This window comes from Rhinolophus hipposideros, assembly GCF_964194185.1.
Source record: "Rhinolophus hipposideros genome assembly, chromosome: 6".
In the NCBI taxonomy this organism is placed as follows: domain Eukaryota; kingdom Metazoa; phylum Chordata; class Mammalia; order Chiroptera; family Rhinolophidae; genus Rhinolophus; species Rhinolophus hipposideros.
The window spans coordinates 52,805,553-52,831,857 of NC_138052.1; the positions used below are offsets into that span (position 1 = coordinate 52,805,553).

The window sequence follows — 26,305 nt, forward strand, 5'->3', positions numbered from 1 at the left end:
GACCTCTTCTTGCTGTCTCCAGACTCCTGGAGTTTGTACTTCCCACCAGCTGCACTATACTAGATGAGGACCTTGAGCGCACAGGGGCTTTCTCATGTGGCCCAGGTAGATTAGCTTCAGGCTGTCAGAGCGGAGGGAGGATGTGATGAGGCAAAGGGGTTCTGTCCAGCTAGTACTCCATGTTCACTGTGTGCTTTGTAAGGTACTGAGATGGAAATTGGTAAATAGTCTTATCTTCCCACCATCCTAAGAGAACCGCTGTTGATGTTTTAAAGAAATTTAAAATAGGCACACAAAAAATGGTATGTTTACCCACGTATTTATTTATCATTTTCTGTGCTCTTTATCTCATACACTCACTTTTGCTTTCTGAGACATTCATTCTTTCTGACAGTTGGCACTTTTAGGAAGACCAGCTATGTGATCACCTAATCTAACAGTTCACAAGGATAATTTTTATCATTTTCAAGTAGCTTCAGTTATGTATCAGTTAGATTGTTTCTCCTATCAAGAGTTAGCTGTAGGCCCCTTAATCTTAATTGTTTTACTCCTGGGTGGATGCGGAGAGAGTTTAAGAAGTATAGTCCTGGAATGAACAACTTGAGTTTGTGGCAGGTTACTTGGATGGAGTTAAAGTAGAAGTAAATGTTAAGAGTTGAAATCCTTACATAAAAGAGCTTCTAATTGACAAGAACTTTGGGGATATTGTATTGTGGTTAGGAAGCTGTTATGTAGTAAGTATTCTGCTATGTTTGCTAAAATAATGAGATGGCAGCAATATTTAAAAGCAGAATGATTGAGTAAAGGAGGAATGGAGACAAGTTTTAGGAGTGAATATCTGAGCATTGGGCAGGAAAGTACAAGTGTGTTCTGATATATGTTGCTAAACCCTTTGCTCACTTAAATGCCAAGAAAAGTTAACTTCAAATTTAAGATATTCTAAGTATTAAGAAATAAAATAACTACCTGCAGAGTTTTATGATTTATGCCTAGAAAAATGGGAAGCTAGGTTTTTTTTTTTTTTTTAAAGAAAATAACCATAAGTTCACCAATTAAAAATCAAAACGAAAGCAAACATTTTTCATGATTAGATTATATTTTCTTGTTAATTTAAAATATTCCTTAATGAGTGATTTTGTTTTATTCCAGTGTTTTTACTTTGTATTGTAATTTATTCTTTGTGTTAAGTACTTTTATATTTATTTACTTTTTACCTTTGTCAAACTTGACTATTCCCCACCCAAAAAGCTTTATTAAAGATATAGTTCAGATTATGTCTCTTGTTCAAGTTTTGAATGACGTCTTTTTAATTGACCATTATTGCCTGCATTTTTATTTAGCAAAATAAACATGAATGCCCAATTAGGTTTTAAAACATAATTATAGAATTTATAAAACTAGTCTGATTTGTATGTATTTTCAACAAAAGGTCTTAATGAGGTCACATTCGGTCTGTGTTGGCCAATTCTACCCCTGCACAGTACCTCTACTCTGTAGAAAAAAGATTTAATAATTTGTTTAAAAGTGTTGTTATACGATCTTTGGAGTAGAGATAAACATTTAATGCATCACTGAGTGTTCCATCTGCTTTTCCACATTGCAAATACATCTAAATATATTTTAGGTTTCATTAATGAGAAATAATGTACAAATGTATCAAAATCTTAAATTCATAATTTTATGACAGTGAAAATGTTGGATTTAAACATAAATAGTTGGTACAATTTGATGTCGTTTTTGTCAGAGATTAATATGCCCCTGATAGAAAGTAATAGAGAAGAATTGTGAAATTTTCCTTCATCCTTGAATAAATCAGTAAACATTGCCCTTTTGTTTGTTTTAAAAAATTATTTAGATAGTCACACAATAACCATAATCTAAATTCACTACACAAAACTATGTTGAATTTCCTTGGAATAAATAAAGGTGATGATTGCTAGAAAGTGCCACCCTGTGGTTAAAAAGCAGATCAAAAAGAAAGCTTATTTTTAATCTATAGCTTTAAAATTTTGATTCTTTGTATTTAATAATAGACAATTTTTAGAGATAAGTACCATACAACTAGGAAGCTTGTATTAGTTGAAGCTGATTTAAAAAGCCTAGATAGATATTGTATTCTCAAATACTGCTCTTATGAATGAAACAGATGAAATATCTCACTATTTGGGGAACCTATTAATATTATAATGCACATGGAGAGAAGTATTAATGTTTACCTTCTCTGGAAATGAGTAAATGCTAGCATTATGGTTTAGGGACATTCACATACTAATTTATAGAATGTACAAATCTTACATGTCAAGAATGGTACTGTATGTGCTGCCTTGCTTCATAACAGAATTCTCAGGTAGGAAAATTGAGGAAATTACCAAGTTTTGGCACTAGTCATTGTTCAATTTGCGATTCGGATTTTCATCTGATAGCAGAGGAATTAAGATCCATTAAAATAGACGACAGTACATACTTTATGATTGTGCCAAATTCCTGATTGAATAATGAGTTGGCTGCTTGTAATTCCTCACTGTCATTTCATAGCACTTCCATTTTTGCAGTAATTTCAGACTCAAGTTGCTTTGGAAATGGGAAACTGTATTTTGGATGAGTACCTTTTGGAAAGGAGCATCTGTGATTGTTCACAAATAGCAGCGTGGGCTCTGTGTTTATTTTCATCACTGTTCTTGCTGAAGGGAATAAATTGAACAACCTTATACTGGCTGCAGCAGGATTCTGCTAAGGTCTCTCCTCTGATCTTTGTCCATGTGAGGAATTACCCTCTTTCAGTACTTCACTACCTTGTGAAGAGCTAGAAAGGAAGATTTAGTGGAAGATTAATGTGATTCTATCTCATAAGTGGCAGTCCAGTATAATCTCCAGCTTTACTCAGTAGATGGGTAAGTGACTTTTAAGACTTTCTCAGACAAAACATTTGAGATCTTGCTTCTCAGCATGTCAGTTTGGCTCAAATAAAATCTTACAAAAATTGAAGAAAAAAAAGACTTTCTCAGAAAGTAGATTTCCTACTGTAGCCGCTCAAGAAGGAGAAAATTGTGTTTTTTAATCAGAATGTCAGATATATTTTATTATTCTCTTATAATCGGTTGTTGGTTTTCAAATGACTTGACAGGAGAGCTGAGTGTTGAAATGAGCTCAAAAGCAATTTTTGAAGTTTGAGGTTTTCCTCCCCTCTGTAAAACTTAGGACTTACGCCCAATGGTATTCAGAGAGGAACATGTGTTCCATTAACAAGGTACAGTGACCGTGTGTGTGGCATAAATTAGTATGCGTTACTCTGAAAACTATCTTTTTCAATATCAGAACTAGGTTTTTAGAATTAAAGATTAAAAGGCAGCTTTATCTCTCACTACCTTTGGACAAGGGGTGGCCCTTTCTATATATATGACCACTTTCATTTTAAACAATTTTAAACTGATGGGGTGTTTTTTCCTAGTGAGTGTAGACGATAATTTGGGAAGAAATACATAGTTCATGTCTGACACCTCAGAATGTTTTATCTCAATTTTGAATTGTTCTGTTTTCAACTTGATTTATTCTGGAGGGGTTCAAATAAATTGAAAGGAGTTAAAACATTTAAAACTTCTCATATTCAACAGTAATTCTTGCAAATAATTTATTACATATAGAAAGTGGAATTGTTATTTTAAATTTTTTTTTTGGAAAATAATTATGTTTTTCTCCCTCTAAAGCAGAGAATAACCTAGCCAAATGTTTGATCAATTGGATTCTTTCTCGTGTGACCCAGCAAAATGTATTAAACTTACAGACAGTTACGACATGCTCTTGACCAGGAGCTACTTAGAACAAGTCATTACACCTTTACTAAACTGAAAATACAAAATTATGACTAGGACACTCAGTGTGTTTGTCATTATCTCTTGGATCTTCCCTTAATATAAGAGGAGGGAAATATCTACCTAAACTATATATTATTTCATTCTTTACAACCAAGAGATAATTTTATTGGTAAAAAGAGGTCTTGTTGTTTACAATGTAGACTCCTCACCGTAAGCCATTATGTCATTTCCAGTAGGACTAACCAGTTATACCAATAGCCTTAAATATTGTATGATTTATAGTATCAATTCTGATCTATTAGTTAGTGGAAGAATTAATTCTGTCTACTTTTTTAGTTTTTATATCTAGAAATTTTCATTTAACAAAATTCTCTTTTTTCACAGACCCTTTTTGAACTTCTTAGTTTTGTTTTATTATCTATTTTTATATGAAATAGCATGGTCTTAACCTTATATCCAACACTGTGCAATATACTACATAAAAGGATATTAAGTTAAATAGTTCCTGTCTTCTAATAATTACTAAGGATATTGCCTATTATGATAAATATTCTGTGTTTAAATTTTTGTATAACTGTGTATAAAGGGTTTGGCTTTGATACATTGGCTTTTGGAACAGTATGAGATTACTAGACTATCTCCAGAATAGTCATATAGCTCACAAATTTGGGCTGTTGTAGAATCTGCATAGAAAGTTTGATTTACTCCTTGAAGAAACAAACCTTTTCAATTCAAAGGCAGTTTATTCCTTAACCAAAATACCAGAGGTATAGTACTACCATTCAGTGCTTATATTTTATAGTTTATTCTTAATGAAATTAGAATAGTAAAAGTCCTACAGACAATTAAAATATGTTAATACTGAATTTCTTTTGACAGTAACTAGTAAACCAAGAGATACTTTCTTGAATAATTAATATATCTCATCTGAAGTGTATGTTTCAGTTTTTTCTGTGATGAGAAAGAGATATGACTTGGCTCTGTAGAAACAGATTTTGCAGAAATCTTTTAATGTATTTCTTATAAGGACCAATTTTTGGAGAAAATGGTTAGGTTGAGAAATCTGTTGCTTTTGAAGTTAGTTCAGAGAATTCTACTAAGTAAACAAGACTAATCAAAGTGGTTGTTTTTTATTTTTCAGGTTTTATATTCAAGTAAATTCCTGGTTTTATATTCCCATCATTAAAGGGAAGAAATTGCTAGCAATTTGATTTAGTCTTATACCCACGCTTTGAGGACAGTGTGATTTTTTATTTCTTCTTTGTGCAGATGAAACAAAGATAACTGACAGTTCTTTATTAGTCCATAATGAGTTTCTCATATATTTTTAGACTATTTACTAAGTATAAAGTACAGTTTAGGTACAAGTCAAGTGATATTAGAGATTCTAGTAAGGGCACATTTATCATAGTAAGAAAGAGTGAAAGAAATCAATTATTTCACTAACTTCAGTTCAAGTAAGCAATTTTTGTTTGAGTGTTCCTTAAATTCCCTGTATCTATCGTTAACCTCCCATTAAACGTGGTGAAAGTATTCCCTCTCAGATTAGTTCTGATCACCTACCACCAGGGGTCACTTTAAGTCAAGGACCCCTTTCCGACTTTCCTAATCTGTGGAATACTCTTAGTGAAGCATAATTGAATAGCATGGGAGTGAAAGTAGAGTTCAGACTCAGAATTTTTGATGTCTCTAACTTTTAAAGGAAATATTTCAAGGTTATACTACCTAAGAAATTAGTTTTATAGCAATTGAAACATAACTTAATCTTAACTATAGGTATAGAAACCCAGACTGTTGTTCTTTTTAAATTATAATAACATTACTTTGGTGTTTTGATTATAGGAACTTCTATTTAATTAGCTCTGTACTGACAACTTTCAATTTAAAATTCTAAGAAACTTTTTTTCCTCTGTATTTTTAGAATGATGCACAATTTCCAGAGGCTCATGAAGCAACCTAGATTCTCTTTTTTAATTTGAGTGCTTTACCTCTGAGAATTTACTTGTGGCAATAACTGAAAAACTCCATTTACTGACTTTTAAAAAATATGCGGCATTATTAAAACATGAGACTTAATAAAGCTGATGGTTTGATTTTGATAATTTGTTAAAAGTCAGTGTTGAAAACTAGTTTAATATGTATTATCTAAATACAAAAGACTTTCTTAAATTTCTTATTCTTCTTTTATAGTATAATAAGTCTGTAAGCATCTACTCTGCCTTGATGGAAGTAGGAGCAGTGGAGGACTGACTCAGCTGTCAAGTTAAATTCATGCTCAATGTAATTGAATGTGGGCTGCTGTATGTAGCAAGGGCCCTGAAGCTTTCTTACTTACTTTTCCAACTTTTAAATTTGTAGATTTTAAGCATACAGAAACTTTGAAAGACTAGTATAGTGGTCATCTGTATATCCATCTTGTATATTCAGTAGTTGTTAACTTTTTGCTTTGTTTTATGTTTGTGTATTATGTTTTCTGTATCATTTGAAATTAAGTTGGAGACATCATTACACTTGACCTCTAAAAACTTTTAAAAATAAAGGTGTTCTTTATAACCACAATACCGTTATCATGTCTAAGATAATCAGTAATTTCTTAAGGCCATCTAATATTCTATAATCAGTTTATTTCATTTTTCCCCAAGATGTATTTTGTGGGTAGTGTTTTCAAACCAAGATTTTATCAAAGCCTACGTATTGTATTTTAGTTGTTTCAGAGATTGAATTCCACTAGAAATTTACTATACTAAATGCAATATATGTTTTCCCCCATTTTCTGTTGTATGTGTGGCTATGCTTATTGTTTTCACTAGTAACACCTGCTGTAGATACAGGTGACGTAGAATCTGGGTGGCAGTAGGAGATGGAATTTACAAGTTGTTGGTAGGAATTTAAAAAGTTTTCTTTCTCCCCTAATAATGACAGAATGGCTCTGAATTCTTTCTCATGTTTTACTGATGTGCTTATGCCAAAACACATAAATATATATATTACATGATATTCTACTTATTTTATGAAAAAATGAAACTTGGTCTAGTCAGACTTCATATATTTTAATAGAAATTAATGTGCACATTTTAATAAAAACATTTTAGGAAAAGTGATTCTCCTTTGTGTTGGAAAACTGGTAACATTTTTAGAAGCTACAGATACCTTTATACCAAGATTTCACATTGCTCATGTTGTAGATATTTTATTTTATAACTATACTTTTAATAAGATCAGGAAATAGCAAATAAGATCATTTTCATGTAATTTTTTGTTTCAAATACGACTTTAGCTCTCTCTTTCTCTCTCTCTCTCTCTCTCTCTCTCTCTCTCTCTCTCTCTCTCTCTCTGTATGTGTGCATTTGTGTGTGTTTTAAGTAATTTTTTTGGAGGTTGTGTGGTATATTTGAAATATTGCTTATCTAGCAGTCAGAATATCTTGGTTCTAGTTCAGTCTTTACTATTTAACAGTTACCTCTAACAAGTCATTTAACCTCTCTGGTTTCTTATGTCCTCACCTGTAAAATGGGTACTAGTAAAATAATACTAGTTCTGCTATCCTGACAGGATTGTTTCTTATATTAATATTCAGTTGATGTAAAAGTAATTGCAGTTTTTGCAAATTTTAACCTTTTAAACCGCAATTACTTTTGCATCAACCTAATATTAAATAAAGACTTAGAAAGCAGTTTGGAAACCATAGGATTCTATAAAATATAACACAACAGGTTTTAATACTATATATATAAAATTCTCTAATACTGTTTCTTTAAATTTGTCAGTGACTTTTAAAAATGTAGGTTGAATTATCTCATCTTTAGTAGCAAAGATGAGATTTGTATAGTATGCAGAATAAGAATCTAACTAGTCATTTTGTTGGGTGAAGTAAAATGTGTATTATGAGTTGTTTAAAAATTAAGTATTTGTTCAATTAAAGCAAGTGATAGCAAAATTGCTATAACATAGTTAAGGTATGTATTAAATTTTGTTATTTTGAATGATTCTCGTTATCTCAACATTATGTTGGTACAAATTTTATTAATAAATGATATTTATAAGATAAAAAAGTTTATGAAATTATTCAAAATTTTGTGATCTGAAAGCAACCTCTTGGTAGCAGTTTAACCAAGTTAAAAATTTGCATAGGAAATAAAAATCCCATTTAGGATGCAATTCTTTTTAATTCTATGGAAAAAAAATGTAGCTAACTTAAACTTTGCTAGTGTTTGTATTGTAGTGTTTTAGCATCACAAAAGTAGTATGAATATCTTTCCTTGTTTTTCTTTCTTTGCAGTTTTTATCGCGTGCCTAAATAAATGTGACACTGGTGCATTTTTATATGTATAAATACATAATGTTATGCTTCAAAATTTTGTTGCTGTTTTCATACAAATAACTTTGAAAGATCTTAGAATTCTGGACACTGCTGGATAGTTTTTCTATTTAAAATGGATTATGAGAAGGGATTAAAAAGGAGCAATTCCTAGACTTATCTATGAAGACACTGTGAAAAGTTTTTAAAGTGCTTTGGCCCACAAAAATTCCACTGTCATCATTCTTATTTTAAACGTGTATAAGAACCTGATGACACATTAGAATTCATAAATGGCATAATGCTATAGGCATTGATATTAGGCTTTAAAATTTCTACTTTGTTTTAAACTAATTCACTTTAAGGCCTAGTATTTCTTTTAGATGTTTCCATAGGTCTTTGTTAAGCATTAAGCAAGTCTTGTTGCAGATAAAGATCTGGCAACATATGGATATGTGTATGTTTTGTGTATGTAGATTTCTCCTATCCGAATATTTCATAGAACCCGCTGATATTTTATTTGTCTTCATAAAATCATATAAAAAGTTAAGACTGTTTCCTGTATATATCCTTAGGAACTAAGCTCTTGATCCCAAATACAGAAAGATGACATTCAACCTGTCTAACTTCTTTACCATATTAAATTTGTAATACATTTTTTTCTTTTAAAAACAGAGATGTGCTCCTGCATCTATTCGCCTCATGGACAACCAGCAGTTTCAGTTTGGTAAGTAAGAAGTGGTAATGTAAAAATCTCATTAAACCACAAAAATGTGTGAAACATCAGTTATGTGCCAACAGGAATACTGAGCGCAGAGCTAGAAAGATGTAATGTCATAGTTCCTATCCTTCAGGAAACTCTTCGTCTAATGGGACAGACGATTATATAAATGAATGAGTGCAGGAGCGTTGGAGGCACTGTGAAAGAAGACTGCGCTAGCTGCCCTGGGCTGGTTGATCCTGCTGGATTTTGGTTGAGTTTGGGTGGAAGGTCAAGAAGGGCTCCTTAAAGGAGACTGGTGCTTGCACTAAATCTTAAAAGGTGAATAGAAATCTACCTGAGATGGTCTCTTTTCTCTTCCTAAATTTGTTAATTTGTCAGCAGAAAATACAAAGTTGTAAAACCTCAGTGGCATATTTTAGTTCTTTGTGGCTCAAATAGATGGTGGGGAGAGAGTTGTTACAAGAGATAAGTTGTATGGGTGAACTAAGGCTTTGCAGGACAGATTTGGATTTTGTCAGCAGAGGGGTTTCTTTGTAGAGGGAATAAAATAAATCAACATTTTAGAAAGCTCGTTCTGCTAGCGTTATGCAGAGTGGATTAGAATGGTGCGAGCATGGAGGAGAAGTTGAAACGAGGCAGATTTGGGGGTCCTTGACCAAGGCAGCAGCAGTGGAGATAGAGAGTGAGGGATAGATTTTTCAAAGACCAGTTTGCCAACTGGATGCAGAAGGTTCAATAAAAGCAAGAGTTGAGGGCAACTCCCGGATTTCTGGTTTGACTAATTGGATTAGTTGAATAATAGTCTAGAAGAGATGATGATTTTGGGAAAAAGACATTACAATGGGTTGTATTTAAGGTGCCCTTGGAATATTCAGGTAGAGAATTCGGTAATATTTAAATGTGCTTCTTTTTCTCCCAATTTTGCTTAAAGTGTTAAACTTTCTGACAAGTATTACACATCATCTTTTCAATTCTAATTTTATTGCTTTTCTGTATTTTCGATGTGCTGAGATTTAGTTGGGATTTAAGTTTATAGAATTTACCCTCAAAACAGTCTCTGAAATTCTGGGAATGATTTCTCAATAATAAATACTAAAGGCTAACAGAGGCAGGCTTTTGTTTGTTCTAAGAGTAGCTTAGATTTTAAGTTAGAATGCTTCTTATAGTTATGGAAAACTTAACTAAGAAAGTCAGGTACATAACATATCAAGAGTTACTTTTAAATTAAAGTCTTCTACATTGGTCACAGGCTTTTATCTCTTTAAGTAAATTACTTTCAAAGTACTGTACTAATGATTAAAGTTTAAGATAAATGGGTCCCACAAATGTAATAGTTAAATCAAATGAAAATCAAGCCTCCTGCAGAGATTTAGATCTGAAGAGACCTATGTATCTGATTAATAAGACTACGTTATTATCCATTTATGTGCCATTATTGTAGTGAATTATGTTAGACATAGACACTTTTGTAAAATTAACTATGGTTTGGCCAGACTTTATACTTCGGGTCTATAATAATTTAAAGTGAAGCTTTAAAGAAAAGATCCTCTGGTTGTGTGTCATCCCTCTTCCACGTTTTCATTACTGTTCTGAGGGGTGTGCTGTAAGGTAGGTTCTATCCTCTCCAGTCTTGACTATGTCTCTTTTCCCTCTGCCCTTTACTTGGCCACCAAGGTGATCCTTTCGAAATACAGATCTGATCATGCTTCTTAGCAGTCAATAATCTTTTAGGTTTCTTAGTACTCATTGAAGCCTTTCTGTCTATGTAGCCTGCCCTGGCTCCATGATCAAGCAATTGAAGAGTAAGCTTAGCACAGTAAGGGGTATCCAGGACTTGGACCCAGCTACATGGCTGATTGGTCAGTGTTTGTACCCTGTTGGTTGTTAACAAAGCAAAGGCCTTATTATTAGATGTTCATGTTTTTAATATCACTCCTCTGATACAACCCTAAACATTATATTGAAATGAAATGTTTTTAGTATATTGATATGATCTACAGATTTCCTCTGTAAACTAGTTTGCCAAATTTAGTGTTTCTCATTCATTTTTATGTCTCCTGCACCTATCACATAATAGGCACTTATGTGTTGATTTTAGTTATTAAAATAGCACGAGGGTGAACAAATGTTGGCTAGCACATAGTGTAGTGCTAATATTAAGCACATTATCAATAACACGATTTATCATATATCTCCTCACAACTATTCCTCAAGTGTTATCCCTGTTATAGACGACTCAAAAACTAAATATTTCAGCCAAAGTCCACAAGGCATGTGTGGTAGAGCTGGGTTTGAACTCATATCTGTATGACAGTAACAACCAAGACTTTTTCTACTATCTCAGCTCACTTCTTTGAAACAGATATTTGTTAAATTCTTGAAAATTATTTAATTAACACTGTATCAACACAAAATTCCCTAATCAAACTGTCCAGCCAGTAAATTTGGAAACTAGTTCCGTTGTTTATCATAAAATATAAAACACTATGTAGCTGGAATATATTTAGAATATAATTAATTTGATAAGCAACATTAATTTAAGAATAAGTAAAAACTAATATATTCATTTAATACTAATGCCTCACCCACTTAAAAGTTAGATTCTCTTATAATAATTATGCTTCAAAGCTATCACCTTAACTCAGTATCAGGGATATATGTGACTTCCTCCTAATAATGTTAATGGAAATTATGTATATGAGTTTCAGTGTGTTAAAATAACATAATACTCGTAAGGATTATTCCACATCAGAGAAATAGCATTTGGAGTCCTCGTACCTATGTAAAGATTATATGGATTAGAAGATGTGTATGAGGAACATATAATTTCAATTTCTTATAAGAACGCAACACACAAACTCAGTCATTTATGTTTATATATTTCCAATTGTTAAAGTAAGATGAATTCCATTAATGACAGGAAGTGAACATTTTGAGGTTATTTCTAATTTTATACAAACTAGAAATGGTATCTGTTAAAGCACTGGTTATGCTAGAGAAGTATCTCTGATAATTTACAGTAAAAGACAAAACAGTAACCAAACAAACCTCTTACTTCTGATTTAGGAATTCACAAAATTGCTAGGTTGATCTCTATCTAATGTGCCCTTCATTTTTGATTTTTGTTCAATTATAATATGGATATCTAACTTTTAGCCTCTGGTGAAGATTTAGTATTAGTTGGTCTTCTATGTAATGCAGTTTCCTATTATAAGCAATACAAATGTAATACATATCACAGATTCATACTCAGTTAAAAGAAAGATGAATAGAAAAGAAAGACTGCAAGTTATAGTTTTTTTACCCTAGAAATCTTTTCCCCCCAAAAAAACTAGTTTGCTGTTTATACCTATTTTAAAGATGAGACCAGTCTTTGAATCAAACAAACAAAACCCCAAACCTTAAGTCTTTTTCAATAATAAACTTTTTATTTGGAGATAATTTTAGATTTACTAGAGGCTTTAAAATTCTTTATAAAAATTGTATACAAGTGGTGTGCCACATTTTTCTGAATTGGTCACATAGCACTAAGGCCAGATGCATGACTCTTAAATGTAACAGTCACAGGCGTTAAGAAGTTCCTACTCTGAAAACAGTGAGAAAACAGTAAAAGACTTTCATTCAATTAAGCTCAATCCGCAGGCAAAGATGTTAATTTAAAAGACTCTGAGACACCATTTATGTTATTTTCGCAATTTTAACTCTGGGTGTGATTAAGGAAGCAATTACTAGTTTTACACCAAGAATTCTGGATGAAATAAGAGTTAATTAAGAAACAACCTTAAACATGGTATTGACTCAATATTTGGTTATAGTTCTGAATGGTTTCTGCATAATTAAAAAAAATAAAAGTAAAACCAGTCACCATTGGGTGGTCTTAATGAAATAAAAATTAATGAAGTGATTTTACTGTGTATAAACTATACCATTGAAAGGTAATCTAAATTCCCTGTAGTATTAATTACATATAGTAATTTGAGTTAAAAATAAAATAACCAAGAAGGTTGTGTAAACAAAAAGTTGTGACTTTTGAAAGGAGATAAAGGTAAAAGATGTAGATCTAGAATCAATGTTATATATATATATATACACACATATATATTTATATATGTAACATAGGGATATATATAACATATATAACATATATATAACATGTAACATGTTATATATATAACATATACATATGTTATATATATAACAGGGAGATTTGAAAAATTAAAGTATTGAAAATGTTCGCTTTCGTTTAGGATGCGAAGTTAAAGTAGCCTGTTGATCTTCTGAAAAATACAGAATTGGTTAATTTAAAATATTAACTTTTTTTTTTTAGGTCATGCTCTAAAACCTCAGGTTTCCTCTATTTTTACATCGTTTTTGGATGGATTAAAAAAGTTTTATATTACAAAGGTAAGAATTTTTATAAAATGCTAAATTTTTAAATCGTTAGGATAGTAACCCTTTTGGTTTCTTGCCATCTCCCCCTTCATATAATGAACCTATTATATGTTTTTGCATGTTGCAGTGTACATTTCATAATTATTATTTTTCATGGTGGAATAAATATTTAAGTAAATCAATGATATATTTAATTTCAAAAATTTTAAATTTTTTGCAGGTTTGAAGTTCCTAAAAATAACACTGTATTGAACAGTTTCATGCCTGTAACATCTTCTATAGTTTGCATTTTTTCCTCTATAGTAGATATCTGGAAGTGAAATAAAAGTATAGGTTTTTTTATACTGTTGATTGCTGAATCCCTTCCTAAAGGTTTACACCAGCTGCTACTGCAGTACACGCGTGCCGTTTTGTGGTGTGTCCTTCCTGTTGCTTGTGTGGTTTTGGTTCTGTTCTGTTTTAAATGTACTGAATCTTGGGGGGGAGATAGTACTTTATTTTAGTTGATGTTTCTTGAAACTCCAATGAGACTGACCATTTCCCTGTATTTCCTAGATAAAATTTTTGTGTGAATTAGTGGAATGTGGTTATTTCTCCAGGTGTGACAGCTTCATGTTTTTTTACTTGGTGCTTCAGTGTGTGCCCTTGAAGTAATGGAATTCTTAGATGCCTTTGTCATAAAGGTTGTAAAAAATTTTTCCAGTCAGATAACTCCCTTTAAAATAAGAGTTACTCTTTTTGATGCAAAAGTTTCAAATTTTTGTCTTTCCTGTGATGATTTAATTACTACTGTGCTTAGAAAAAGCCTTCCTCCAGAACTATGACTAGAACCATTTTCTTCTCTTGCTTTTTTGTTAAATGGGAATTTAAAAGACTTTTTTAAATCTTTATTACTATTTGAATTTTTTCACTTTGATGATGTGAGCTAAAGATCTAAATTAATCTTTATCTCTCCCACCCACAATTGGTAACCAGTTGGCACAGCACTATTAACTAACTAATCTTTGCTTCTCTGACATTGATTACTTATCCAAGAAATGGGCTCCATTTTAATATATCAGATTTTTTTAAATGAGCTTTTGTTCTTAAAAAAGTAAATAGATTTAATTACTGTAGGCCTAGTTCTCCCTATTGTTTTTTTTTTTTTTTTGAATTTTCCTTGTCACCATCACCTACCTGTTTATTATTATCTTAGAAAAATTTTAGAAACTCTTCCCCATTTTAGAAAGTCCATCAAGATTTTATTAGCATTGGAAAAAACTAGTTAATTAATTTCAGCAAGAATTGACAGGTTTATAATACTTAGTTTGTGCCTTCAGGAACATACGTCTTTCTCAATTTTTTTTAGACATGTTTTCATAGTGAAGTTATATATTTCCTTTCAAAGTATTCTTAGATATTTTGTATTTTAAGTTTATGCATAAGATCTCCTTTGAATATATTGTTTAATAAGAACTTACTGTAGTATGTAAGGATGCTATTGCTTTTTTCCCCCTCGACATTCTGCTACTCTATTATATTCTATCATTTTGGTAGTTTTGATTCTTCATTACAGTTATAGTTTTCATAAGTTATTGTGTTACGTATCAGTATGTCATTACAATTGACACTGTGGCATACTTTGAAATGAAGTGTTTTTTCATAGTTTTATTATATTGTAATGACCTAAAAAGGTGCATTAAGCATTCTTTTTGATTGGCATCTAAAGTTCCAAAGGTCAACTTTTAAAGAGTTGGTGTGTTTGAGCCCAGATCAGAAGGTAAAAAGAGCAAAATGTGTTTTGATGTAGTATTTTGTAGGATAAGACTTATCTGTAATAATTATTTTCTTTTTTCTTTCTTTTTTTCCCCTTTTGTAGTTTAAAGGATTTGATCCAAATCAGCTAAGTGTTGCTACGTTATTGTTTGAAGGAGACCGTGAAAAGGTTCTTCAACATGAAAAACAAGTGTATGACATTGCTGCGAAATTTGGGTATGGCTTTAAGTTCATAATGCCAAGAGAAAGTTCAGCTAAAATTCTGATATCTCCAAGCAGTTGTTAATGTACCCTTTCTAGTATTAAATTTATGGTAATATATCACAGCTTAAAATGTTGTGTTGGTTTACTCTCAAAATTTGCAGGAAGTTAGATTGGTATGTTGCTCTTGTCTAATCATATATATATGATATATTGAATATTTTATTGTATTTTTCCATTAATGCTAATTGTATAACGTTTGCTGTTTGTCGTGCTAGAGTGAAATATGAAAAAAATTCATAATCGTGTTACTATTTAGTGGTAATAGTATATGTATAAAACATGCTATGAGTATGTTTTTAAAAGGAAATTGTGTTTAATCAAAATGTTTGATAAATTACGTATACTCCACCCCCTGTCACTTACTGTTTTGTGCCGGTATAAAGAAACAGAAAACATTTCACATTTATAACCAACTGAATAATGATTGGGTGGTTTCTGTCTGTCTGCTTGATGGATTATAAGATTGATCAATGGGAATTCTAGTGCAAATGCCATTTATCAGGAGCACATTTTTTTCTTTCTTTCTTAAGTACGCAAACTAACAGTTTTCTGGATACTCGTCTTCTTTTTTTATTTCAGAGCTTGAAATGTACCATACACATTATGCTTAATCTGCATTCTTTGTGAATGTTTACTTTTATTCCTGGTGTATTTTAATCTTTAGGTATTTGTCAGAACCGTTTTGTCAGTTTTATTTCATTTGAGTAACCAACCGTCATGAACTGTCTTTTCATGTAATGCAAGTTCTGTTTTTCTCTTGTAACACCAGCCATTCACAACTTAAAAGTAAGACGGAATCATCCTTAAAATGAATCTAGGTCTTTTTAGATACTTTAGATACTTCATAGATACTGATACCGAGGCCCTTCATTTTTAGAGCTATTGATTTAATTCTAGTAGTTTGCTTATACTAAACAAAACCTGTGTTAAATTCATCCATTAAAATAAATTATGGGAGATGAAGTATCCGTTTAAAGCAAGGATAAAGCATTAAAAACTTGGACCCTGATTGAGGTTTCATTGTTTGCTATTACTGTTTGCCACATACAATTAGTTTCTTAACGTACTTTCATCCTGGCTCCCTTCATTTAGATGCAAAAATCTGTGTTGAACAATCCAGGCTGTCATTAGGCAGATGACTTAGAGCTATTTTGATTTTTTGATATTTGGAAATATCTTTGTGTGGTTTTCTAGCAGAAGTCCTGTTTCCCACACCCACACCCACCCCTGCACCCGACCCCAGTCTTTCTAGGCACTAATTCTTTGTTTTAATCACTGAAAGATTCATGGATAGTTTCCTTATTTAAGATTCCACTCTTTCAATCCTTACTCTTCAATCATTTCTCCTTCTGCACAATGGCTTGGAGGAAAGCACCACTAAATTTCTTCCTGTTAAAGTTTCCATTAAGTTAGTTTAGCTCCTGTATTTTATTTTGAGTTAGGGCATTATTAGTCTCCTTCATTTTCCGTCCTTTTGGTTTAGCCTCTGTTCCCACCACCTCATTGGCTTTAAAATGGTTGCTTTTTAATGCAGTGTTCCCAACAGTTTACAACATTTTTGTTATCTAAGCCATTTCTCCTCCTTGCCTGCCACTCCTACCCTAACACTGTTATATACCTTTGTACACATATATACCTTTGTACACATATAATCCAACAGAACATAATAGCCAAATGTTGAATAATCATACTTTGGTTGTTTTCCTATGTTTGCTAATATACTAAGCAGAATAAACATCGCTAAGCCGAATAAACATGATCTGTCAGCAATCATAACAAATGTATTGACATTTACCATAGAACTTGAGGTAATATGTTATCATTATTTTTAAAGTGTGTGCTTAAGTTGTTTAATGTAATTCAACATGAGAGTGATTAGGTTCACCAGATGGCTCTTTTGTGTAAAAAGATTGTCTCTCATTTCTCGATCATTAGTCTTCCTAGTCTGTCCTCATGAAACAGGTTTAAATTTGTTTAAGAACCTTGTTAATTGATGTTTGAAATTTGTGATGGGGAGTAGGAAGTAGGGTATGGATGTTGCTATTTTAACATAAAACAGTTTAAATCTAAGTATAGTGTTTTGGAGTGGCTGCAAAAGTGGCAAGTTAGAAGCATTTAATTTCCAAGCCCTACTATTTGTTACATATTGTATCTTATCTTAAGGTAACTCTGGCTAGAAGATCCAGAGTTCTGAAAGCTAAAAAAAAAAAGAGAAGTTCGAAAAGGCTATATTCACGGGGAAACCAGTGATTCAGAAAAGCAAACCCAGAGACTTTTCTTCTCCTTTGGGGCTTATGTTTTTTTTTGGGTTTTTTTTTGGTTGAGAGCCCATTGGCCCATGTGGGAATCGAACCGGCAGCCTTCGGAGTTAGGAGCATGGAGCTCCAACCACCTGCGCCACCCGGCCAGCCCACCTTTGGGGCTTATGAATTTAGAATGGACATCAATTTCTTCCTGCTTTAGATAAGAGAGTGTATGTTTCTGTGTGGTTTGTCAAACTGGATTCCAAAGTGGAACAGAACCCCCCCCCCCCACACACACCAGATAATAGAAGAGGGTCTAAAGAAAAATGGCTTGACCTGGGACAGCAAAGTAGGACTTTTTCTCATCCTCATGTAAGAGAGACAGGCCTACTAAATGTTCACACCTGTTAACTTCTCACCAAAAACATGTTTAGAATGCACCTTCTCAAAGATTCCCCAGTGCAGGTCTTTTCAACCATTTTCTAGTCTTCACTCTCCTTCCCTTCCCTTGCCTTCCGTTGCCTTGCCTTGCCTTGCCTTGTCTTGCCTTGCCTTCCCTTCCCTTCCCTTCCCTTCCCTTCCCTTCCCTTCCCTTCCCTTCCCTTCCCTTCCCTTCCCTTCCCTCCCCTCCCCTCCCCTCCCCTCCCCTCCCCTCCCCTCCCCTCCCCTCCCCTCCCCTCCCCTCCCCTTCCCTTCCCTTCCCTCCTCTCCCTTTCCCTTCCCTTCCCTCCTTTCCCCTCCCCTCCCCTCCCCTTCCCTTCCCTTTCCTTCTATCACTATTTTCGTGATGAACTGTTTTTGTTTCCTGGATTAGTAGTGTTTTTGCTTTCTTGGACTTAGTGTCTGACTGTGTCATACCCACCTGGAGTATGGGCTCAGTTACTTTCCTCCAAGCACTTCTACAGCAATTTTCTCACTAGTTTCCTTTCTGCTTTGGAACTTTATTTGACTCCCTACCCCAACCTCACATCCATACACACTGAACCCAGAATTGTCTATTCCTTACTTTCCATTTTCAACTGTTTGACCTAAGTTCTGTCGTCTTCACTCATTAACGTTCTAACCATACAACAACCTCCTTCATTTCAATATACTCTGTCCCCAAGTAATTTTAGACTACAGCTGCTCCTATCAAGTATTTGTCACTCCTTTTGGATGACACTGGTTCATGTTGATCCAGCTATAATACTAAGTCAGCAAATCTGATTTAAAATCAACCCATATTTCCTAGCCTAAAATTACCTTACAGTATATGTATGGAACGAGGCTACAACTACATTGTATTATTTACTTACTTCCAAAAGCAAGCAGAACTTCAGGGGGGAAAGGACTTCACTATAAAATATTAATGGAAGCCGTAAGAGAAATGATTCTTCTAGAAGAGGCTCAAATCACAGAGGCTCTAAACCTGGTCTTAGGTGACACCATGGTTAGGGGCTCAGCATCTTGAGATAAGGAAGTACAGGTAGGGTATTGAGAAGACAGACGTAAAAGGTAGTCACCAGGCATGACCTAAGAAAGATACTTTTCTTTTTATCTGGTTTTATGGAGGAATTTTTAGGTGAGTACTTCGAGAGTTTGGGGTAAGTTTTATTTAGTTGGCTAAGAATAGTTAAAATTTAATTCTTCCTGATGGTGGAAAGAAGCAAAATTAAAAACTCTTTACTGAAGGTAGTGGAAATTAATAATGATTCAGTCTTTTAAAAGAAGAATGACTTTTACAAAGCAGAGGACTTGTACTGAATTCTGTGTTACGTGTGATTGATTCTAACTAGATCACCAAATACAATTTCTATGGATAAAACTACTTTCAAATTGAAATGGATAGTTCATGTGTTCATAGTAATAAGACCTGACCTATTGGTCTTATGCTTGTCTATATGTTGCTTCATAAAGTTTGGTATTTCTGTGTAAGTATGTTTTGTCTCTCGTTTAAGTCTTAAGTTTCATAAAATAAACACCATGTCTAATACTCCAAATACTATGTGCTCAAGTATTGAAGAAATGTCTTGGTATTTGGCAAATCCTAGTCATTCACTGCACATCTTTATATATGAATAAGGCTATAGTAATACATGAATAAGAATATAATATCAATATAATGAGAGTATTTTAAATATCTTATGCTTGTGAAGATTATTTAAGTTTGTTTCTCATGTCTAATTTTCTATTCTTTTGACAATATGGATAAAAGTAGTTGAGTTCATGAGTCAGTTTTATTAGTTGGGTGGATAAAAGTTTGAAATTAATGACCAAACTGAAATATTAAAAGTGCTTTCAGATTCTTGTTATCCAAGCTTATTCTCTTGACAGCTCTTTGATATATTTATGGTAAATGAGAGTAAACTAAAAATGGGATGCAATGTAATATATGTTAATCTTTTAAGCCGTTATCTTGGGGTATCATAATCAGTTTTGTTAGTTATATGTATTTTTAATAGTTCATTTGATATTTATTAACAGTTCTTTAATTACAGTGGATTGGCAGCTGGAGAAGATAATGGACAGAGAGGTTATTTGCTGACCTATGTCATTGCATACATTCGAGTAAGTTGTCTCATATTTTCCTTGTCAATTTATGTTGCAAACAATACTTTTTTTTACTTTGAGTGAATAGAATTATTTATTTTCTTAAATTTTAACCTACTGTGACTCAGCACATCATTTTACAGAAATCCAGAATTAGCTATAAATCTACTCCAAGTTCTCTCACAGTAAGCATTTTAATGTAATCCTAGGTAAGATCTAAATTTTAGATTGCAGTGAATTTGAAGCATGTAGGTCTTACTGCTACCTCCCCCCCATGCTGATAAGAAAAAGTATATGTATTGCTTGTGTGCTGTGTTAGGAATTGTGAACAGATTTACAGATTCTGAATTAAATCTTCCATATATTCTTTTGAGGAATTTAAAGATTTTTAATAGGTCTTTCTGTTCTTTAGGAGAATGGAGCCTTTCTCTGTCTCAGAGTTGAGCAGGCCATTTCTAACATTATTTAGTTAGAATCAAGCTGTCTTATTTAGCAGCATTCCTCACGTGATCCATAATCTGTTTTAAAGATGTATAAATGTTTCTTTAACTGTCTTTAAAAGTTGATATTTAACTTGATTCCAAATAGTTATTGATTCATTGGTGATGATTGCTGTATAGAATTAAAGAAATAATTTGAGTATATTTGAGTTCTAAAATTTTTCTAATTCTAAATTTTTTATTTATGAAAAACTTTATTAGTCATATTAACCTCAAGAGTGTTCTCTACCTACTGATATGAAGGTGTTCTTCTAAAAGTTTATTCATTTGTTCACTCATTTTGTTTTGTTTCTCTACGTTGGCTGTAACAAACAACAGCCAGTAAAGTTTCTTAATTGTTTTCTGCTATTATTGCTAGGGTTACTTTTTAAAAATATTGCTTGTTATGTAATTTGAAGGGTCTTGTTTTAAAAGATCATTTCTCAGCTATCCTATTAAGAATTTGGTTTCCTCAAACTGAATTTTCTATTTTTTCACTTGGAAATTATTCGAAGGAAATACTTACATAAACATATAAAATTTGTTTTTACTTCTCTAAGAAATCTTGAGTTGTGTTCTCATTTTATAAATAATTTAATCCTGGGTAAGATCTAAATTTCAGATTGCAATGAATTTGAAGAATGTAGGTCTTGCTGCCATCCCCTTCCCCCATGCTGATAACAAGAAGTATATTTATTGCCTGTGTGCTGTGTTAGAAGTTGTGTTTAACAGATTTACAGTTTATTAAAAGGTAATAGATGATTTTAGGTCTTATAATTTTTACCTCCACAGACTGTCAGTACCCCAAGTTCTCCCATAGAAAGCATTTGCGTATGCATAAAATTTTGTTCAGCCTTTTCTCTGAGGATATTGATCATTTTCCCATAATACTACCCTTAGAATTCTAGAAAATGAAATGTAACTGCAAGAAGTACAGCATAGACACGGTTCAAAGTTTCTTAACTATTAAAATTCCAGATTGTTGAAACAATCAAAAGCAAGTTAGAGATTTTTTGGGGGAGGGGAGATTATTAGTTTTATCTTATTTTATATTTTCCCTATGCTTAATACTATTGTCACCAAATATATGTTTACTGAATAAATGAATGCATAAGGGAAAAACACACATTTTAGGTGAGTAATTTCAGAATTTTTCTTGTTAACCAATGGTAGGGTTGAAGTGATTCATTTTACTAGAAGTGAAGACTTAAGATGTGTTGACTTTTCTACCTTATAAAATTTTCTTTCATATATTTATATGCCTGGTGGCTTGTGTGTTGCTCTTTTCAGTTTTAAAATTACAGAATTATACTTTGGGTAAAGAAATTCGTGTTCTAAGTTACTTATATGCTATAAAATATATTTTCCTAGCAGAGGTGCTTTCAAATGTTCTGTCTATTCAGTCACTACAAAGAGAGGCACTGTATTTTTTAATTTGTTTCATAAAGAAAAGTTGCTTTGAAGAAAGAGATAGCCTCTCCTTCCTCTAGTCTCTCCTCCCCCAACTTTCCTACTTCTCTGCTCCTTCAATGCCGATGGTCACTTTTTGGTATTGGCTCATTTGCTGTATAGGCCACTAAAAAGCTGTGCTGGTGGTATTCTCTCCATGTACATGGACAGTTCCTAGATAGAGACTCCATTCGTTGGAAAAACAGTTGTGTTCCTATCATGTGTCAGGCCCTCTGCCCAGTGCCGCGAGTGGAGAGGAGAACAAGACAAAGTTCCTATACTCCCGCAGGCTCTATCTCTGCACCACTTCCCACTGTTTTTATGAGGTGGGTAGCAAAGAGCCGTAGAGGGGTTGAAGTAGGAACATGGGATGAAACAATTGCATGAAATACTAACAATGAACATGAAATGCTCACAATATTATTGATTCTTCTACATCTGTTGTAATGTCTTGGTTTTTGTGTATGTGTCTTAACAGGACTTGGGTTTGGAATACTATGTATTAGGAGAATCTTTTGAGACTTCTGCTCCTTGGGACAGGTAAAATGAAATAAAATGCCTTACATTAAAATATGCTATATGAGTTGCTCAAGTAATGTATCTTTGTGTGTGAATATGTAAACTTTCAAAATTCTATAAAGAAACAAGGTGATCATTCTTATTTAAATTAGTATCTTCATCAGAATGTTATATTTGTAAGCCACTTTTTTGGTTGGAAGCAAATTTGTTTGTGTCCCAGAGAAGGAAGAAGGTGTTATTGAAGTTTACATTTTAAAAAGTCTTATCGAACACTAAGTGTCACTGTGTGGTTTTTCTTTGGCTTTGATTTAAATTGTTAAATGTTTAATATGCTAAAGTATTCTCTAAAACGTGCCCCCAAATTAAAAAAAGTTAACCTTCTTTTGTAATATATCAGTTAGCTTTTAATATTTGTGTGGTCCTACTAAGCAAAATTTTAACTTGCATTTCAGCGATTTCTGAAAGATATCCAATTTAAGAAATTATGTACAATTTTTATTTTTAAATTACATACACATACACGTATAGATATTGGTTAGGGAATTAATAGTAAAAACTGATTAGGAAATGTGAAGTGGTTTTATTAAAACAGACTCTTGAGTACATTCAGTAATAAAAAATTCTTAAGGAAATTGTTAGTCCATTTTATTCTAGTATGCTTTACATTTTACTTCTTCTTTATAAAGTTAACAAGTTATTTTAATCCACTATAAAGTATATAGGATATAACAAATCCCCATGAATCCACCTCTTAGATATTACATATCTTAACGTTTTTGTTTTACCCTACCCTCTTTGTTTTCTCCCCCAGAAATCTTTTTACTTTACTTTATTCAGTCTTCATCTACTATGGGTTATGACTTTTGGTGTATTGATGCTCATATTTCATGCATTGTAAAATAATAACCAAAGTTATAGTATCAATCTGTTATTCACCAATTTTGATGCTAAATTTAATTTAATTCTAAGGAGAATAAATCTTGTAAATAAAAAGAATTGTCAACTCGTCAACATCTGACACTTTTGAACAACATATACAGTTTGGCAGCTGTTCATAGTTGTCTCAAAGGCCATTTTAGTCTTTAATACCTTTCCTTGCTGGGAAATGTGGCTTAGTGTAGTGTTACTTCTAAAGTATTATGTATTTCTTTGTTCTCAATTATTACTAACTGATGATTATCATTGTCTTTTTGTTCTTTCAACAGTGGAACCTAAACATATTCTCTATTTTTTAATTTTTCATTATCCTTTCCTTGTATATACTTACATATTCATTTAATTGACTCACTGGCACTATCTTTTTTATACAGGGCTACATGTTTGGTTTGTTTTTAATAAAACTTCAGGTGAAGTTTTAATAAATAAAATGAAGGGAAAGCAGCTACATTCCTGACATGAAATTTGCTTGTTACCCATTTAGCAATGCTTTTTCTTTCAAACCTTTAGCTGGGTGGAGACCTTGTATGTTATCAGCAGCCCATGGGATCAGGGTCTTCAACCCTCACACATTATTAGGTCACTTGGCATTTACATGTATAAATCTCTTAAGGGATTGTCGGTCTTAACTAGTTTTTCTGTATTCCTTCATGGCCCTGGCACGACAGGTACACCTGGTCAGTGAATACTCTACATGGAGTCTTATGGAGGAACTCTAAAATAGTGTAAGAATGCAGCCTATTAAAATAGCTATCTAAGAGGTCCAAGTAGGAGATGGAACGATTTTGGATACACTAGCATTAGACTGTGATTGAAACCAAGGGAACAGATATATCTACAAACACTTACAGATAGTATGGATGAAGAGAAAAAAAGAGGGCCTAAGAAAGAAGTCCAGGGAACCCCAATATTTAAGGGATAGTCATACAAACAAGAGCAAAGGAGACCGAGGAATAATACCTGGGGGATTTAGAGGAAAACCAGTAATGTGAGAAAAGCCCGAAGCCCAGGAAAATTTTATTTAAAGAGGAAATGGTCAACAGTGTTAAATTTGCTAATAGGTCAGTTAAGAATTTAAGAGTATACACATCTATGTTTATTTTCCTATATGATTGGTCCAAGTGGATTGTATTGAACTTGTGCAAGTTCTGTGAGAGAATGCTTTTAGACCTCCCTTTCTATAAATCATTTCTAGAAAGTATTCTAATTAAGGGTTATTAACAGACCTGTTTTGTTCTTTGTCCCATCTCTTCTTCGTTTTTATTATGTATTATTATGATGTAGTACTTAAACTCCATTTTATAGAGTCATGATAAAGAGCTTGTTACTTTTATATATTTGCAATATTCATTAACCCCTGTAGATATTAAAGCTTAGTAGGATTTATTTATATTTAAAGAATTGTTTTATAACTTGGATTTTCAAAATAAAAATGTTATATTTCAGTAATCTAAAAGATTATTTCAATAATCTTTTAGAAGAGATTTTTTAAAAAACATGCATTCTTACCGTTCCATAAACGAGGTATAGATAACATTGAAAAATCGTACTTGTGTGCAGCTCTCATAGAATAAAGCAGAATTTAACTTAAGAGCACTGTTTTGCAAAATTAGAATTTATAAAACTTCCAGATGTATTTATAAAAATAAAATTTGACATGCTAATAAAATATTAAAATCTTTTACATTTATAATTTAATCATATTCTTTGTTCTTACTGGAAATATAGATAATTTTAATGTATTTCATAAAACATTTAATGTTATTATTTACATCAAATTGGTTCTCACACAGTCAAATCAATCTTGAGATTAGAGTTAGGCCAGGCTTTGAGTTTCTTTGGTATTTTTTTCTGTTCTCATGATTCTAAACAAACCAATGTTTAAAACACAAAATCAGTGTCAGTACGTAGCCAGGATATTTATTGGAGAATAAAATGGCTTCTACATACCTTAAGAGTTTTATTTTCCAGATGAAACTAGTTATAACAATATTTTACATACAGCTCCCATTAAAAGATATATTAATATTGTTAATATTACCAATCCCCCCACTGTTTTCATTGACTTGTAATGTAAAACAGCCTAGCATAGTTTTCCACAAGGTTACATGTCCAGCAAGCCTTTGTTGAACTGGATTTTTAACCCAATGCTTGAGAATAGTCTATTGAACATTTGTCATAACATCATGATTATTTATTTTTATATTTAACCTAGAATTAAATTTTCATTAACATGTTCTTTATAGCTTTATAGCTTTTAAAATATTCTAATTACATTTATTTTGAAATTGGCTTTTCCTAAGTGTAGGAAACTGTCTTCAGGAGACTTGAGTATGATGTTCTGACTTCTGTCTTTTCCTATGGCAAAAAATAAAAAAACAGAAAGGACTTTGCTCCCTTGAAGTAATGAATGGAAGGTTCAGTTTGAATGATAAAGGCTCTTGTTCATTCTGAATGAATAAGTATGAAAGTTTCTGTTCAGAGAATTTCTAATTTGAAGAATGCCAGGTAAATGAAAATTTATTAGAATTTTTATAATTTATTTGAAAACTAAATATTGTATTTAATTATGTTTTCTAGGGTTGTAGATCTCTGTAGAAATGTAAAAGAAAGAATAACAAGGGAATGCAAAGAGAAGGGTGTTCAGTTTGCTCCTCTTGCTACATGCAGGTGAGTTTTTATTCTTATATTTATTCTCAAACAAACAAACCAAAAAAAACCCCACCACGTTTTTATTAATGGAGACGTATAATTGGCCAGTCTGTTTCACCTGGCAGGCTTTCCTGAACTTCACTTGCCACCTTGTTAGGGTTGTGCCAAGAGCATGTTACAGCAGCCCTGAGCCCATTAGGAGCAGGCTGCCCTTCCGTGAGTGAGCCCTCTGCCCTACCAGGACAGCGTGCCAG

General features: G+C 32.6%; 1 protein-coding gene across 3 annotated transcripts in view; it reads left to right on the plus strand.

The window, feature by feature from the left end:
* Positions 1-26,305, plus strand: part of AGPS (alkylglycerone phosphate synthase) — a 124,079-nt gene that overhangs the window by 71,022 nt on the left and 26,752 nt on the right. For all 3 annotated transcript variants that reach the window (XR_013993492.1, XM_081050971.1, XM_081050970.1), the window contains exons 12-17: positions 8,785-8,836; positions 13,161-13,237; positions 15,084-15,196; positions 19,965-20,034; positions 22,423-22,484; positions 25,980-26,069. Coding sequence is in view for 2 of the 3 variants with exons in the window: in XM_081050971.1 (XP_080907097.1) it covers positions 8,785-8,836; positions 13,161-13,237; positions 15,084-15,196; positions 19,965-20,034; positions 22,423-22,484; positions 25,980-26,069 (464 nt within the window). In the remaining variant the exon portion in view is untranslated. The remainder of the gene's footprint in view (positions 1-8,784; positions 8,837-13,160; positions 13,238-15,083; positions 15,197-19,964; positions 20,035-22,422; positions 22,485-25,979; positions 26,070-26,305) is intronic.